We start from the raw sequence: 12,502 nt of genomic DNA, 5'->3' as shown, positions 1-12,502 counted from the left end.
GGTTCTGTTTGTGGTGATTATTGCAGAAGAAGATCGAGCCGTAGATTGATTTTAAATCATCTGGATTGTAGAACGTGCTTTGGAGTCATGGGGTAATTATGGATGGAACGATTTCAATCAAAGCGGAATCTAGCTAATGTACTCTAATCGTGGTCCATGAACTCCATCTCTCCACGATTCTACTTATACTGACGTCACACATATTGTGATGGTAGATTCTGGATGGAAATCTAGACGGAAATGATCTCAGATTCGACCTCAAGCAGTGATTATCATGTGTGTAAAATTTATCTCGTGGATCTTATTAGGACCAACTTTATTGACCAATATTTCATTAAAAAAATAATTAAGCTTCGTATGCATTTTTTTATATTCAAATGTTTTACATAATATCTTACAATAGAAACATCAGAAATAAATTACGGAAGTAAAAATCGCGTTGGAATTGCTCAATAGCATAGGCAAACATCAGAACATCATTAACAAATGAATCGTCCTCTTCGAAGATGATTCGAAGAGGACAACGGAATCGAATTGTGACATGATGTGCCGCTCGATAACAAACATTCGCCGCGAAAGTAGGTCGCGCAGAATATAACGGAATATTTGACCGTCGCCAGCGTCTTCGGTGACCATCGGCAGGATGACTGAACCCTCACCGGTCGTTTTATTTCTTCCATTTCATTCTTTACACTTCCTTCATTCGCTGCCACCCGATTCCCGGTGACCGGTAGAAAGTTATGTTTCCAGTGTGTTCTTTTCTCTGAGCTACTCCAGGGCGCTCCAGTTGACGTTCTGGCAATGGTGAGGCTGAGTGAAAGTACTGCAGTAGCCGTCGTACTTATCAACCTCCGGCATGATGATGCCCCTCCTGCGATCTGGTCAGGGCCACTATCTGATGCGTCTTAAAATACCTCACCTCGCATAATCAAACGGCGTCTGTGGCGTCACTCCATGAAATTCCAGTCCCGCTAGCGTGAGTCCTGCCTTATCGGCGCGTAATCATCCCCGGAGTTGCATCAGGCGGAAATAGGAAAAGCACAACCACCACACAACCGGTTTACTTTATGACTTTTATTTGGCACAACGGCCTTCAATAAATAGAACATTGTAGCAAAAAACGAGAGGCGTAGGGCGAAAGGGCTCCTAATCTTACTCTAGATATCTTAATGCTTAAGAGAAAAGGCTTAAGACCTTACAAAACGCTGCGCAAGTGACGCGGTGGCACTCGCGGATTCGGCACCAGAGGTCCAACAGATTCTATCGGTCAGGAGAGGTAGACGGTTGTGGGGTTGTGGGACTGTGGCACTCCCGGATCCGGATACTTGATACCAGCAGGAAGATCTCAGGATCGCACAAACTGACACACACCGTAGCTGTCTCGCCTCCGATCGGGTCCACATTGCTCCGTGGCACCGAGAAGCCGCAGCTCATCCCATCCATCGCGCGCATCATCATCCGTTGTCATCGCGTCATCGTCGCCGTCGCCGTCGCCTTCGTTGCTAGCGTCGTCGTAAGTGTCCGGTTGTAGCTTGAGCTGGGTCATGTCGACGTCGAATCGCAGCGGCTCGTACTCTAGGCTGTCGGAGGAGATGATCGGGGTGGAAGTGGATTCGTGAGAAGGGGAACCATTCTTGGCCACTGGCTGTAGCCGACCGTCGGCGCCAGTCCCCGGGCCGCCAGCACGTCCGTATGGTTGTGCGTGTTCGGGAAGCATCAGTAGCAGTAGCCCCGAGGAGGGCGAAGAGGAGGAAGAGGAGGACAGCACACCATCGTCATCAGCATCAGCCGCATGATGCTCGCTATCGCGATCACCATCACCAGGGGTCAGGAGGAGGTTGTTGTGGTTAGTGGCGGCTCTACTAGCGGCTACGAGGTTAGTACCATACCCGGCCAACGGAAGGGCCCGTCCAGCGCCAGCTCGCTGTTGTTCCAGCTGCTGCTGCTGCTTCAGCTCCAGCTGGTTATTACCTGAGCCGTCCGGAAAGCGGACCACACTCGCCACAATCGCTCGAGCCTGCTGCTCCGAGCCACTGGCCAAGGAATCACTGAACGATGGGTAGGCCCCATTACCCATAGGTTCCGGCATGGCCAATCGTGCCACGTCCGCACTGCGCGCACTCGCACTGGACAGATCAACCTTGTACGGTGTGCGGCCTTCGATGAACTCTTCCACCTGTAGCGGTACTGCCCGCTGACCGTGCTCCTCATCCAGCACGATCACTTCCGGTGTCACCTGGGGTACCTTCTTGTGTCCGGCGGCCGCCGAATGGGCCTTATTGTTCTTGCGCTTCGATGACTGATGTTTACGCTGCAGATGATGATGATGATGGTGATGGTATTGGGCGGCCGCACTTTCAGCGATGGCCGCTTCCGCTGCCTTCTTCTGTATCGCCGAACGGGTTAGCAGATCGAGCAACGATGCTCCGGAGGATGATCCGGATGGTACGACCACGATGACAAAGTTCTCGAGATCGGCCCGTATGTTGTACTCGCCCTCCTGACGCTGATCGAAGGTGATCGTCTTGCGCGATTTCTTTGTCGTCGTTACCGGAGACGGGCTGGTTGGTGCCACCGTCGTTGTCGTCGAGGATGCTGCCGATGTGCTACCCTGGGTGGTAGTTCCTGGGCTGGTCTCTGATTGTACACTCGGCTTACTCGGGGCAGCAGTCTCTGGAGCCGATGATGGAGCAGCAGCCGCTGGTGTTGGTTTCGTCTCGGTAGCCGTCGTATCGGCCGAGACCGTCGCGACGGTATTCGATGTATCATCCCGTCGGATGGTTGGTCCCGCGGCCACAGGTGTCCCGAGGGCCGCGCACAGCACCAGCACCGCCAACACCGTTAAACGTAACATTTCTGGGCGAAAGTCGAGTACGATCGAGTTCGTTGTTTGCTGGTTCGAGTTCGCTGAGTGACTGGCCCGGTTCCATCGGGCTCTACTTATCTGCGACTCCGCTGCGACTTCGCTTCGTTGGAGAGTCACCATCGCGAGATGCTCCACCGGTGGCACAAAATATAACGAGAGAAGCGTTGTTTGAGGATCCGACCATAGAGAGTGATCTTCAACGCTTCGGCTTAAGCCTTGGAAGTGAGAGAGCATCGATGAGCATAGCATGGAGGATCATGCATTGCTTAGTCGTGCACCTTCGAGTTCTCCCCAAAGCATAAGCGTTTGAAGTAAACACACGTATGCGCACAGTGAAGGACACAATTAGAAATGTTTTCCTTTTAGAAATCTCACATTCGACAGATCAGAACCTCAATTCAATTGTATTGTACTTCTCAAGGACTTTAACTTGTTCTAACGTACACAGCCGATAGCCATGTGTTGCAGCATTAGTTTTCTTCATTTTCCTGCTAGACGATCAACGTTGCAGATTTTATTTAAATTCCATTGTTTATCGAAAACAGTTTCGATATCTAGGTCAATGAAGAACTTTTAAGCAGGAAACTCATCCGGCCTTGCCGGTTCTTCAGGTTGACCTGGGGAGTCGATGTGCCAAATCTCGATTAGCATCTCACTTTCACAGCGCCAGCATCCTGCAGCGGAGAGTGTGCAATCGTACCACCATAACTTTCACGAAGCCAGTTCATCATTTCGAGTTTTCCGAGGCTCATACACACTCGTTGGTCTTGGCAAATGCGATTTTCTCAACGGTAGAACAGGAATGTACAATCGCAAGCTGCGGAGAGCACAGAACATAACGGAACCGAGGAAATAGTGCAGCTCATGAGCTACTGGGCAAACAGGTTCGTCGGACATGGCTACCTGTGGTTTCTGGAAACGAAAGTAGAGTTCCTCGATCATCGTTAGCATAATTAGTAAAACAATTGCATCTAGCCCGTATCAAGCTAAGTTTGTACAAGGTTTATCCATGTCCACACTCAATCTCCTCGGTCGTGTTAATCGTATCGTAGCTAATGATGCCTTCACCCCCTATTCACACATCACAAGGATGTTTGCCTGTTTATTGGCAAAATTAGTCAAAAGGATTTGCTAATGTCATCCGCTATCAAGGCAAGGCAGTCTAGACATAGCAGCTTTTGCGTCCATATAGTAATTAACCCGAAGGAAACATTTGCCTATACCATTAACCGATGTTCTCTTGGATAAATTTAAAACTACAGAAATATACCCTCGATACAGTTGATTTTAGTTTTATTCATCTGTTTTGCAACGGCATAGATTGTAACACAATTGAACCCGGTCGCTATGATTAGCTGATATTTGCTTTCCAGAGCTAAACTCTTGAAACCGCCGGTTGTTGCTAAGACGACGTAGCCATTTTTCGAGTCTTACTGTTACTAAAACAAAATCGGAAAACGAAAATGCAGAATTTGTATTTTGTTTTGCTTTTTCTTTCGTAAAAAGAGTTAATATGTTATGCTCTAGCTTATGTTGATGTGTTGATGTTGTTTCTCGTGATTTTCATATGATTATACGCGCATGTATAAATAGGTATCCTTAATGCATTAAGATCTAGCGTCTGTGTCATGTTGTGCTCCTCCGACCAAGACCAGAAACTGTGAGTAAGATTAGCAATTCCATCGTAATGTGTCGGTACGATCTCTATATCGTATAATGAGAGTGCGGATGAGTGACGACGGTATGGCACTAAGCTGGCGAAATGGGTTAAATGCATAGATTGAAATCGAAATTAAATCTAAACTCGAGACCATACGGTGCCTGTGTTTTTGGATGCGTTTGTTATAAGGTTATCTACTTCAATCGATTTTTGGTTACTTCTTCTTCTTCTGATCAATTTCTTATTCCAACCTAATTCATTCTCTCTCTAGCTATCTAACGGAGCTGTATCGGCCAAACCATAGATTTTATATGCTCATTTAGTATTTTGATAGCTTCAACAAACGCTCACGGGAAGAAATGTTCGGGAAGTGAACGATACGGCATAAGGAAAAGAATTCCGTAAATAAAAAGGGAAGTAACGTTGCAATTAGGATCCAAAAAGAAAGCCAAAGTGAAAAATACATTCCTTTTTGCTGCCTCTGCACTACACATTATTGTCATGACGTTTCCTGGCGGAAAATGTTAACATGTGCACAAACCGAACACAACGCTTCACATGACGTACTGGTAGCGCTACGTCCTACTCCATGTTGCCGCTTCACATCTTGCAACGCTTTCAATCTCTGAACTGCGCTTACAATATTTCAAATAATTTACCTGAGCCTTAGCCTAGCGAGCATGGACATCATTTCAATTTCTTTATGAACACGTCCAATACCATATCAATAATTATATTATATATATGTACATCAATGCAATTCGGGGCGTTAGGAGAAGTAGCCACCGACGAGGCAACATGAAAGTAATGAGTAACGATACGACCAACTAATAACAGTAAAAGCTGTTCTTTGGGATAAATTATTTGTTCGATTTTTTGCGTCTTCCAGTGGCGAACTTATCGCTAATGTACCTGTTGGAATTCGTAGTCCCTTCTTACGCTCGCACTAAACTCTAATTTACTCGCACGCATTGTGATGTATAAAGAGCGAAATCCGTTAGTGTCCATTAATAACAAACTAAATGCTATGCCCTAGCAGGGCTCTTCCTAGTATGGAAGGCGCCGTTGGAGGCGGTTTGGAAATCCCTATTTAACGCATGATTCGAATTTAGGACCCGTTTTGTAACGGCCACAATTCCACGCAAGCAATAACAATTGTTTTCGAGAAGATACTACTTCATTTCAAAGTACTAATCATTCAAATAAAAGAAGGAAATAACCTGTCCATTCACAGCAACCCTCCATTTAGGTTAACGACCCGTGCGTGTGCTTCAAAGCGTTACTGTGCTCTTATCTTACTATAACACCTAATTGCAATACGAGTTATCAGTAGTATACAGTGTTACATCTATTAAACCGAAAGGAAAGTGCGAAAAACGGCAGGGCTAGGAAAAAGCTAGAGATAAAAGTACACTGCCTAGTCGAGGAAGAGGAGGAAAAGTTTGTTACGCCGAAGCGACAGACTACGGTCTGCCATGTTGCTGCTGCAGTCACAAATTGACATTCGTCCACTCCAGCCCATATCAGTGTCTGTGTTCGATTGATCGACTGATCAGCATGGACCCGCGCGTAAGGTTACTAGGCAGTGCATAGCAGTGCCTCCTAGTCACGCACTTCGTTTGGTTTCGTTACCAAAAAGCACCGTCGATTGAAGTGTTGGCACATTTGTTGTACCTGCAGAGTAGGCGAGATAGGGTGGATAAAGTAAGTCATTTGGACAGGATCCAGTTACGAAGATTACTTACCACACCACTACCATAGTGCCAATGGGCTAGCGAGGAACCAATCACCATTAGATAGAGTATCGGCCTTTCAAGTAGCGGCATCGTGACACTCATCAGTACGGCCACTCCTAGCAACCCCGTCATCCAATTGAACGTTTCCGCGATCGTGTTCGACATTTGTGAAACAATCAGACGGCACTGGAAGAAAGCGAGAGAAAACGAGGTGAGATATAGGGTAATCGGACCATCAAACAGCCACGTTATACTTACGCTAATATTACTGAAAATCGTCCCTGTCATGATGTAGACAGCCCTTGGGTCACGGTTCATGATGTCACTTGGTGATACAAATACCCATAGTAGGCACACGAACATGAAGGTACCATACGTGAACAGTGGACGCATGGCCTCCTTGACGGTGCGCATCTTGCCCGTACGATCCTTGTACGAGCGGTACATGTTGTAAACGACCATCGGTAGATTGGACATGGCGCTTACGTGCAGACACAGTTCCATTAGCTGCCCGGCCGTAACTCCCCACGGCATCGGTTCCTTCCACAGCTGGTAACCGAACGAGTACGTCGCTAGATACATCAGTACCGAGCCCTAATCATGTAGATTGGAATCCAGAGCATCATTAGTAGTGTGTCATCTCATGTCGTGCAGAAGCGTTGCGTGAATACTTACCCACATGCCGAGATCGTAGCCCCATGGGAGATACAACACACCCGTATTGTACTTCTCCCAGTGCGACAGGTAGAAGTTAAAGAAGATCGTCCACATGATGTAGTACATGCGGATCGGCGGAACGGACGTTGGTCCACGGCCAAAGATGCTGTACAGACAGGCCGGGATGAAGAATGCCGAGTACGAGTCCAGTCCATGGTCAAACAGCTCACCGAGCGGTCCGGACAGTTGGATACGTCGGGCCTGTTTCCCATCGATACCGTCCAGGGTGTAGGCGAGGAAGATGTTCACCGCCGCCAACGCCCAAAACCAATTCGGTACTGGCGTGGCCCCTTCGAGCTCCGTGCTTGCCCAAAAACCCCAATCATACCAAGAAAGCATCACAAAGTTGGCTACCGTGAACAGGAAGCCGGCAAACGTCATCAGATTCGGTGCGATCCATTTAGGAAAGTACTGAAAATAGTGAATGAAATGAAAAGGGGAATTTTGATTAATCATCTAAATTTTCAACCCATCACCGAAATGCGCTCATAACTGTTTTTAGGGGAGGAAGTAATAACGCTTATCAGACATAATTGAGGTGGTATCAATGTTGGCTGGGGTGTTAAGTGTGATGCAATCAGTAACGGAGCGAGTCGAGTATGATTCTTCAATTTTCTTACGAAACGGACACATTCCGGAGTGCCCAAAACCTTTTACGCACAACCGAAGATAAGCGAAGACACAGGCCCACCCGGTCTGACGGACATGGCCTGTCTAGTAATCGATGATAAGAAACGTTTTATGGACCAGGCTACACGTGAGTGGAGTGTCCCTCATCTATCACATTTTCTTCTGTTCCGGTATATTCGGCGGGAAAAGAGCGAGCATTTTCTGCTACTTACCTCTACGAGCCAGTTCCAAAATGGGTGCATCACGTATATACTAAGCGGCGACGTGTCTCTGGCATTGTACTGTATGGGGACGAGAGAGCGAGAAAAAGGAAACTCGTTAATCCACGTTGCAGGGGTGTCGGGAAATGAGGGAGAGATTGGCACATTGTGGTCGCAAGGTGTCTTTCCGACTGTAGGACCAGGTTGTGCGTCATGCGGTGGAAGAACGTAAAGGAAGCTAAGGTGTTCGTTGGACGCTAAAAATAGATCTCAATAGAAGTCATAGAAGTCTATCGCCAGGTGCCAGGACTCTATTTGGTCGATATCGTGCCCCTGAGGGACGAGAGGACTAGGTCCAGGATGACCTCGAAGGCTCGTCGTGCCGTCCTGGCAGGATAAACACAACAAAACACCGGTCCGTCTTACATAATGTAAGCGCTAATATTGTTACCTTGTAGTTATCGAACCCAGCCAGGTGCTCCTTGGTGAGGTAAAGGTCGCCCATCGCTCCGAGTCGTCGGCAGTGTTTGGCAGCTAGTGCGGGCCCCACACACGCAGGAACACAGAGTGCTGATGGGGAGAACGCTAATTGATGGTTCGTGATCTTCCGACGGTCTACCGCCGCTAACCAGTGGGCACCAGTGTATTTCGGCGATTAGTTGCCGTGGCGTGTCATACGAGCAGGACCTAGATACTAGTATCTTCTGTTGTCCCTCCGCTCCTGCTCCGGTCCGCCCTTGGAGCGATTAGCCGATTAAGAAGATACTTTATCGCCCGAGGGATAAGGAGAAGCACGCCGACCGACCGGCAACCGTATGCGGCCGCGGATATGAACACTCACGCACACGCGGCTCGTCGTTGCCGCCACACTCCCCGCCCGATCGAATAAGGATAGCGAAAACTAAACAACAGCAGTGAACCGGGGCCTTTTCACGTTGGATACTACATTAAATGCAAACGAAAAACGTCCCCCAACGTTTTTCCTCCGCCGCGGTTTCTTCTGCTTTTTTGGTTTCTTTTTCGGTTTCTTCCGCGGCAAGCTTGCGGCAAACGCTGCTGTCAGTGCGGGCTGTCATGCGGTAACGGTCTATTTTGGTAACGCTTTAAGGCTGCCACACATAGGATGCGTTACATGCCGCAGTAGCGGTGATAACTCCCATACAAAATAACAGATGGCCGCAACTATGTGTGGTAGCCTTAAAGCGTTACTACGTACACCGGTTTGTTTACCTCGAAACGTCAGAAACAGCATGGTTCATCGAAAAGTTGAAAGTTCGTAAAAATTTGCATTTATTTTTACTGTTTTTTATGTTTCTAAACCCCACATTGTTAACTGGAGCATAATGGTGAAAGCGTCATCCATTTCTCCCCGCAGCCCGAAAAAGGCGAAGGGATTAAAAGGGTTCCTGAAGCAGTTTCGCGAGTGCACGAAACGGCCGCAGCTGTTTCTCACGTAAGGATAACAACGGAACATGTGCGCGATCTTCGTGGATACTAAAGCCCTACGCTACGTTGTATCTTTTTACCTTTAGAACACAGAAAGAGATTGCGGAACAAGTGAAATCGTTGGTAAAAGGACTGTACGATTATGGCACGAAAAACGAGTTCAGCGAACAGAATGGAACAGCCTCGGTCACCAGCTACCTCGACGAGCTGGTTACGGATGAGATGGATGCGGAACAAATTTGGCAACAATTGGACCTGAAAAACACTTGCGTAGTCGAACAGGGATTGGAAAACATCTCCAGCATACTGTCCAAGAACGAGAAAGCGTTGCTCCTGGACTTCACCACTGGTACTGGCGATGACGATCAGGACGATGCTTCAGGCCACGAATCGGATCAGCAAGATCAAGAAGACGAGGAAAACGGGGAGCGAAAGATCACGAAAGCGCGTAAAAAATCTACAAAAGCTAAGAAAAGCAACGGCGAAAAGAAGGGCAAGCCGAAGCGATCGGTAGTGGATGATCAATTCTTCAGGTTGGACGATATGGCCCGCTTTCTGGATGAGGAGGATGATCGGGAAAGAAGGCGCCAGAACGGATTGGCGGAAAAGGATTCGCTTATGGAAATTGACTATTTCGATGAAAACACTGGAAAAGTACGTTATTCATTTGTATCAGTTTCGTTCAAGTCGTCGTAACATGTTATTCGCTATTGTTCTAGGATGATGAAGATGACGAAGAGGGTGAGTTGAAGTACGCCGACTTCTTCGATGACGACGACGATGATGATGGCGATGAAGACGAGGACGATGATGGGGACAGTGAGGATGGAGATGAAGATGATTTAGATCGCGAGATGAGCGGTGAAGAGGATGAAGATGGAGAGGATAATGACAAAAATGGAGCACAAGAAGAAGAGGAAGAGCTCACCGATGAGGAGGAAATGGAACGTAATCGTAGGCTGCGATATGAGATCTACAAGGGTGAAAGCGGCATTCCGTACGAAGCGGAAAAGCGATCGCAAGCGACGAAACTTATCGCTGAACCAAGTGACGAGAGTGAACCCGAGAATGTTGGCGATGGCCAAAAGTCGTCCCACGAACTACGGCAAGAAAAGTTCCTCCAGAAGGTATCCAGGATGGAGGAGCAAATGCTGAAGGCGAAACCATGGCAGTTGATGGGGGAAACAACGGCGGACTCACGACCACAGAACTCACTGCTGGAGGAGGTACTACAGTTTGAAAACACCACCCGAACGGCACCGGTAATTTCCGAAGAGACGACGATGAAGCTGGAAGACATCATTAGGCAACGCATCAAGAACAAAGCGTTCGATGACGTCGAGCGTAAGGTACGGCCACCGGAAAATCCACGCGAGTACCGCAAGCAGCTAGTACTGGACGGAGAGAAGAGCAAGGAATCACTGGCTCAAGTGTACGAGGCGGATTATTTGAAGCAGTTGGAGAAATCTAATCCCGACGCAGCAGGTTAGACATACACCTTGATTGGAGTTCAAACTAAATCGCTCTACTAATCATTCGCTTTCCCATGTATTACAGATCAAACGGTCGAGGAAGAGGAACCGAAAGAGCACAAAGAAATTCGGCGCATGATGAAGAGTTTGATGGCCCAACTGGACGCACTATCGAACTTCCACTTCACACCACGCCCAGCCGTGCCGGAGCTGAAGATTCTCACCAACACGGCCGCAATCAGCATGGAAGAAGTGGCACCGGTGGCGGTAAGTGATGCAAATTTGCTCGCCCCGGAAGAGGTACATCGCCGACCGAAGGGCGATGTCATGTCGAAAGAGGAACGCACCAAAACGGACCAGAACCGCGAGCGACGGTTGAAGAAGCGCTTCCAGCAGGAAAAGTTCCGCCGCGAGGCCGAGCGGGAACAGAAGCAGCTGGCCAAGGCCAACGCCGGCATGGCAACCAGTGCGAAGGAGTCGCGCGAGCTACAAGCTTCGTTGATGAAGAAGGTGACGAAAGCGAAAAATGTACAACAAATGGCGGAAACCAGCTCGGGCGGTGCATCGAAATCTTCCAGCGCTTTCTTCTCGCGCCTACAGGACGAAGTGCGGTCGCAGGTTAAGGCCAAAGCGAATGGTGCCTCGAAAAAGAAACGACCAGCAGCGGATACCTTGCAAGCAGCAAGCATGAAACTGTAAGCGCGGAAAACATTAAATATAATGTTATTAAATGTACAGAGTTCATACTTAAATCGGATGAATAGGTGCTGAAAATGAACGATATTTCCACGGCAGTTTTAGGTACTTGATATATCGTTTAATCAATCTGATTAACAATTTTTCCAATGCGTTTCATATCCCATAATCTTCTCAAATGTCTGCCTGCATCTGAGTATCACTGAGCACGATCTTTTCTCCCGGTTTGAAGGCAGGCATACCGAGGTAGGGACAAGTGGCACAACGGAATGCATCGCCAAGATAACACTACAAGAAAAGAATGTTTAGAATGAGGATCCATTCTAACTAGCACTCCCCATTGGCTTATACTCACGCTACCACAGGATGATTTTGGAGCCGGATCGGTGATTGCTTTTCCTTTGGCTTCCGCATCTAGCTCTTCCGCCAATCCACAAGAACAGTCTTTGCAGGCTTTTCTTTTGCCTGTTGTACCACAAACTGGGAAGAAAGTAGGGCAGCACGTTAGCACAATCCCACAGTTCCCCAGCCACTCTGCTTACCTCTTAGTGATTCCGGTGTCGGTTTTGCTTTGTCTTGCTCATCCAGCAACTCTTCATCGTCGATGCGCTCTTCTTCTTCATCATCCGCATCCAGCTTCCAGACGGCCGCTACCTTGGATTTGCTAGCAAACGACAGCTTCGCACCCGATCCGATCTCATAGCCTGGTTTCTCGGCCACATACACTAAAATGGTTTTGTCGATGGTTGATAAAGTGCAAACCATTGTGGTTGGATAGATAACGGAAGACCGCGCTCCCCGCGAGCGGTTTATCTTCTTCTTACCGTTCCCCGATGGTTCGACATTGATAAACCCGGCGAGCAGCAGATCGGTACGTGCTGCATCACTCTTGAAAATGCCTTTGCCCTTGGGTTTCAGCAGCTTCACCAGCTGCGCCATCAGGTTTGCATCACTCGTTGCAACGTTTGCCAGGATAACGTCGAACTGTGAGTTTCCATACTCGGCTGCATGAAAGATTCGCAAATAAACGAAACACGACGATGGGTTACTGCGATCGCGGGGGAAATGTGGGCCACCGC

At 48.1% G+C, this 12,502-nt stretch overlaps 4 protein-coding genes across 5 annotated transcripts in view; 1 reads left to right on the top strand and 3 right to left on the bottom strand.

Moving 5' to 3' along the window:
* Positions 1 to 1,040: 1,040 nt before the first annotated feature.
* On the bottom strand, positions 1,041 to 2,898 carry LOC125959969 (uncharacterized). Of its 2 annotated transcripts, XM_049693021.1 has the most exons (2): positions 1,972 to 2,898; positions 1,445 to 1,580 (listed from the first exon to the last, which is right to left on the bottom strand). In XM_049693021.1, exons 1-2 carry the CDS (start codon positions 2,852 to 2,854, stop codon positions 1,576 to 1,578), a joined length of 888 nt encoding a protein of 295 aa, XP_049548978.1. In that variant the 5' UTR covers positions 2,855 to 2,898; the 3' UTR covers positions 1,445 to 1,575. The 2 variants fall into 2 exon arrangements, with proteins under 2 accessions (XP_049548977.1, XP_049548978.1); XM_049693020.1 differs by having other exon boundaries at positions 1,041 to 2,898.
* Positions 2,899 to 4,142: 1,244 nt separating this feature from the next.
* Positions 4,143 to 8,804, bottom strand: LOC125959965 (ethanolaminephosphotransferase 1). The gene is made up of 6 exons (XM_049693014.1): positions 8,261 to 8,804; positions 7,822 to 7,890; positions 6,938 to 7,390; positions 6,521 to 6,856; positions 6,272 to 6,448; positions 4,143 to 6,200 (listed from the first exon to the last, which is right to left on the bottom strand). The coding sequence occupies exons 1-6, from the start codon at positions 8,312 to 8,314 to the stop codon at positions 6,129 to 6,131; spliced, it is 1,161 nt and encodes a 386-aa protein (XP_049548971.1). The 5' UTR covers positions 8,315 to 8,804; the 3' UTR covers positions 4,143 to 6,128.
* A 259-nt stretch (positions 8,805 to 9,063) lies between these two features.
* Positions 9,064 to 11,462, top strand: LOC125952059 (U3 small nucleolar ribonucleoprotein protein MPP10). Its single transcript, XM_049681294.1, has 4 exons — positions 9,064 to 9,262; positions 9,342 to 9,909; positions 9,975 to 10,740; positions 10,813 to 11,462. Exons 1-4 carry the CDS (start codon positions 9,153 to 9,155, stop codon positions 11,424 to 11,426), a joined length of 2,058 nt encoding a protein of 685 aa, XP_049537251.1. The 5' UTR covers positions 9,064 to 9,152; the 3' UTR covers positions 11,427 to 11,462.
* A 44-nt stretch (positions 11,463 to 11,506) lies between these two features.
* The window catches only part of LOC125952061 (anamorsin homolog), a 1,262-nt gene continuing 266 nt past the window's right edge, over positions 11,507 to 12,502 (bottom strand). Inside the window, exons 2-5 of the mRNA XM_049681296.1 lie at positions 12,248 to 12,427; positions 11,966 to 12,148; positions 11,779 to 11,903; positions 11,507 to 11,711 (exon numbers count right to left, since the gene is read on the bottom strand). Of these exons, the coding sequence (XP_049537253.1) occupies positions 11,598 to 11,711; positions 11,779 to 11,903; positions 11,966 to 12,148; positions 12,248 to 12,427 (602 nt within the window). The 3' untranslated portion in view covers positions 11,507 to 11,597. The remainder of the gene's footprint in view (positions 11,712 to 11,778; positions 11,904 to 11,965; positions 12,149 to 12,247; positions 12,428 to 12,502) is intronic.

Source organism: Anopheles darlingi, chromosome 2 (assembly GCF_943734745.1).
Source record: "Anopheles darlingi chromosome 2, idAnoDarlMG_H_01, whole genome shotgun sequence".
In the NCBI taxonomy this organism is placed as follows: domain Eukaryota; kingdom Metazoa; phylum Arthropoda; class Insecta; order Diptera; family Culicidae; genus Anopheles; species Anopheles darlingi.
Note: the sequence above shows the minus strand (reverse complement) of the source record. Positions and strands in the feature narration are given on the sequence as shown.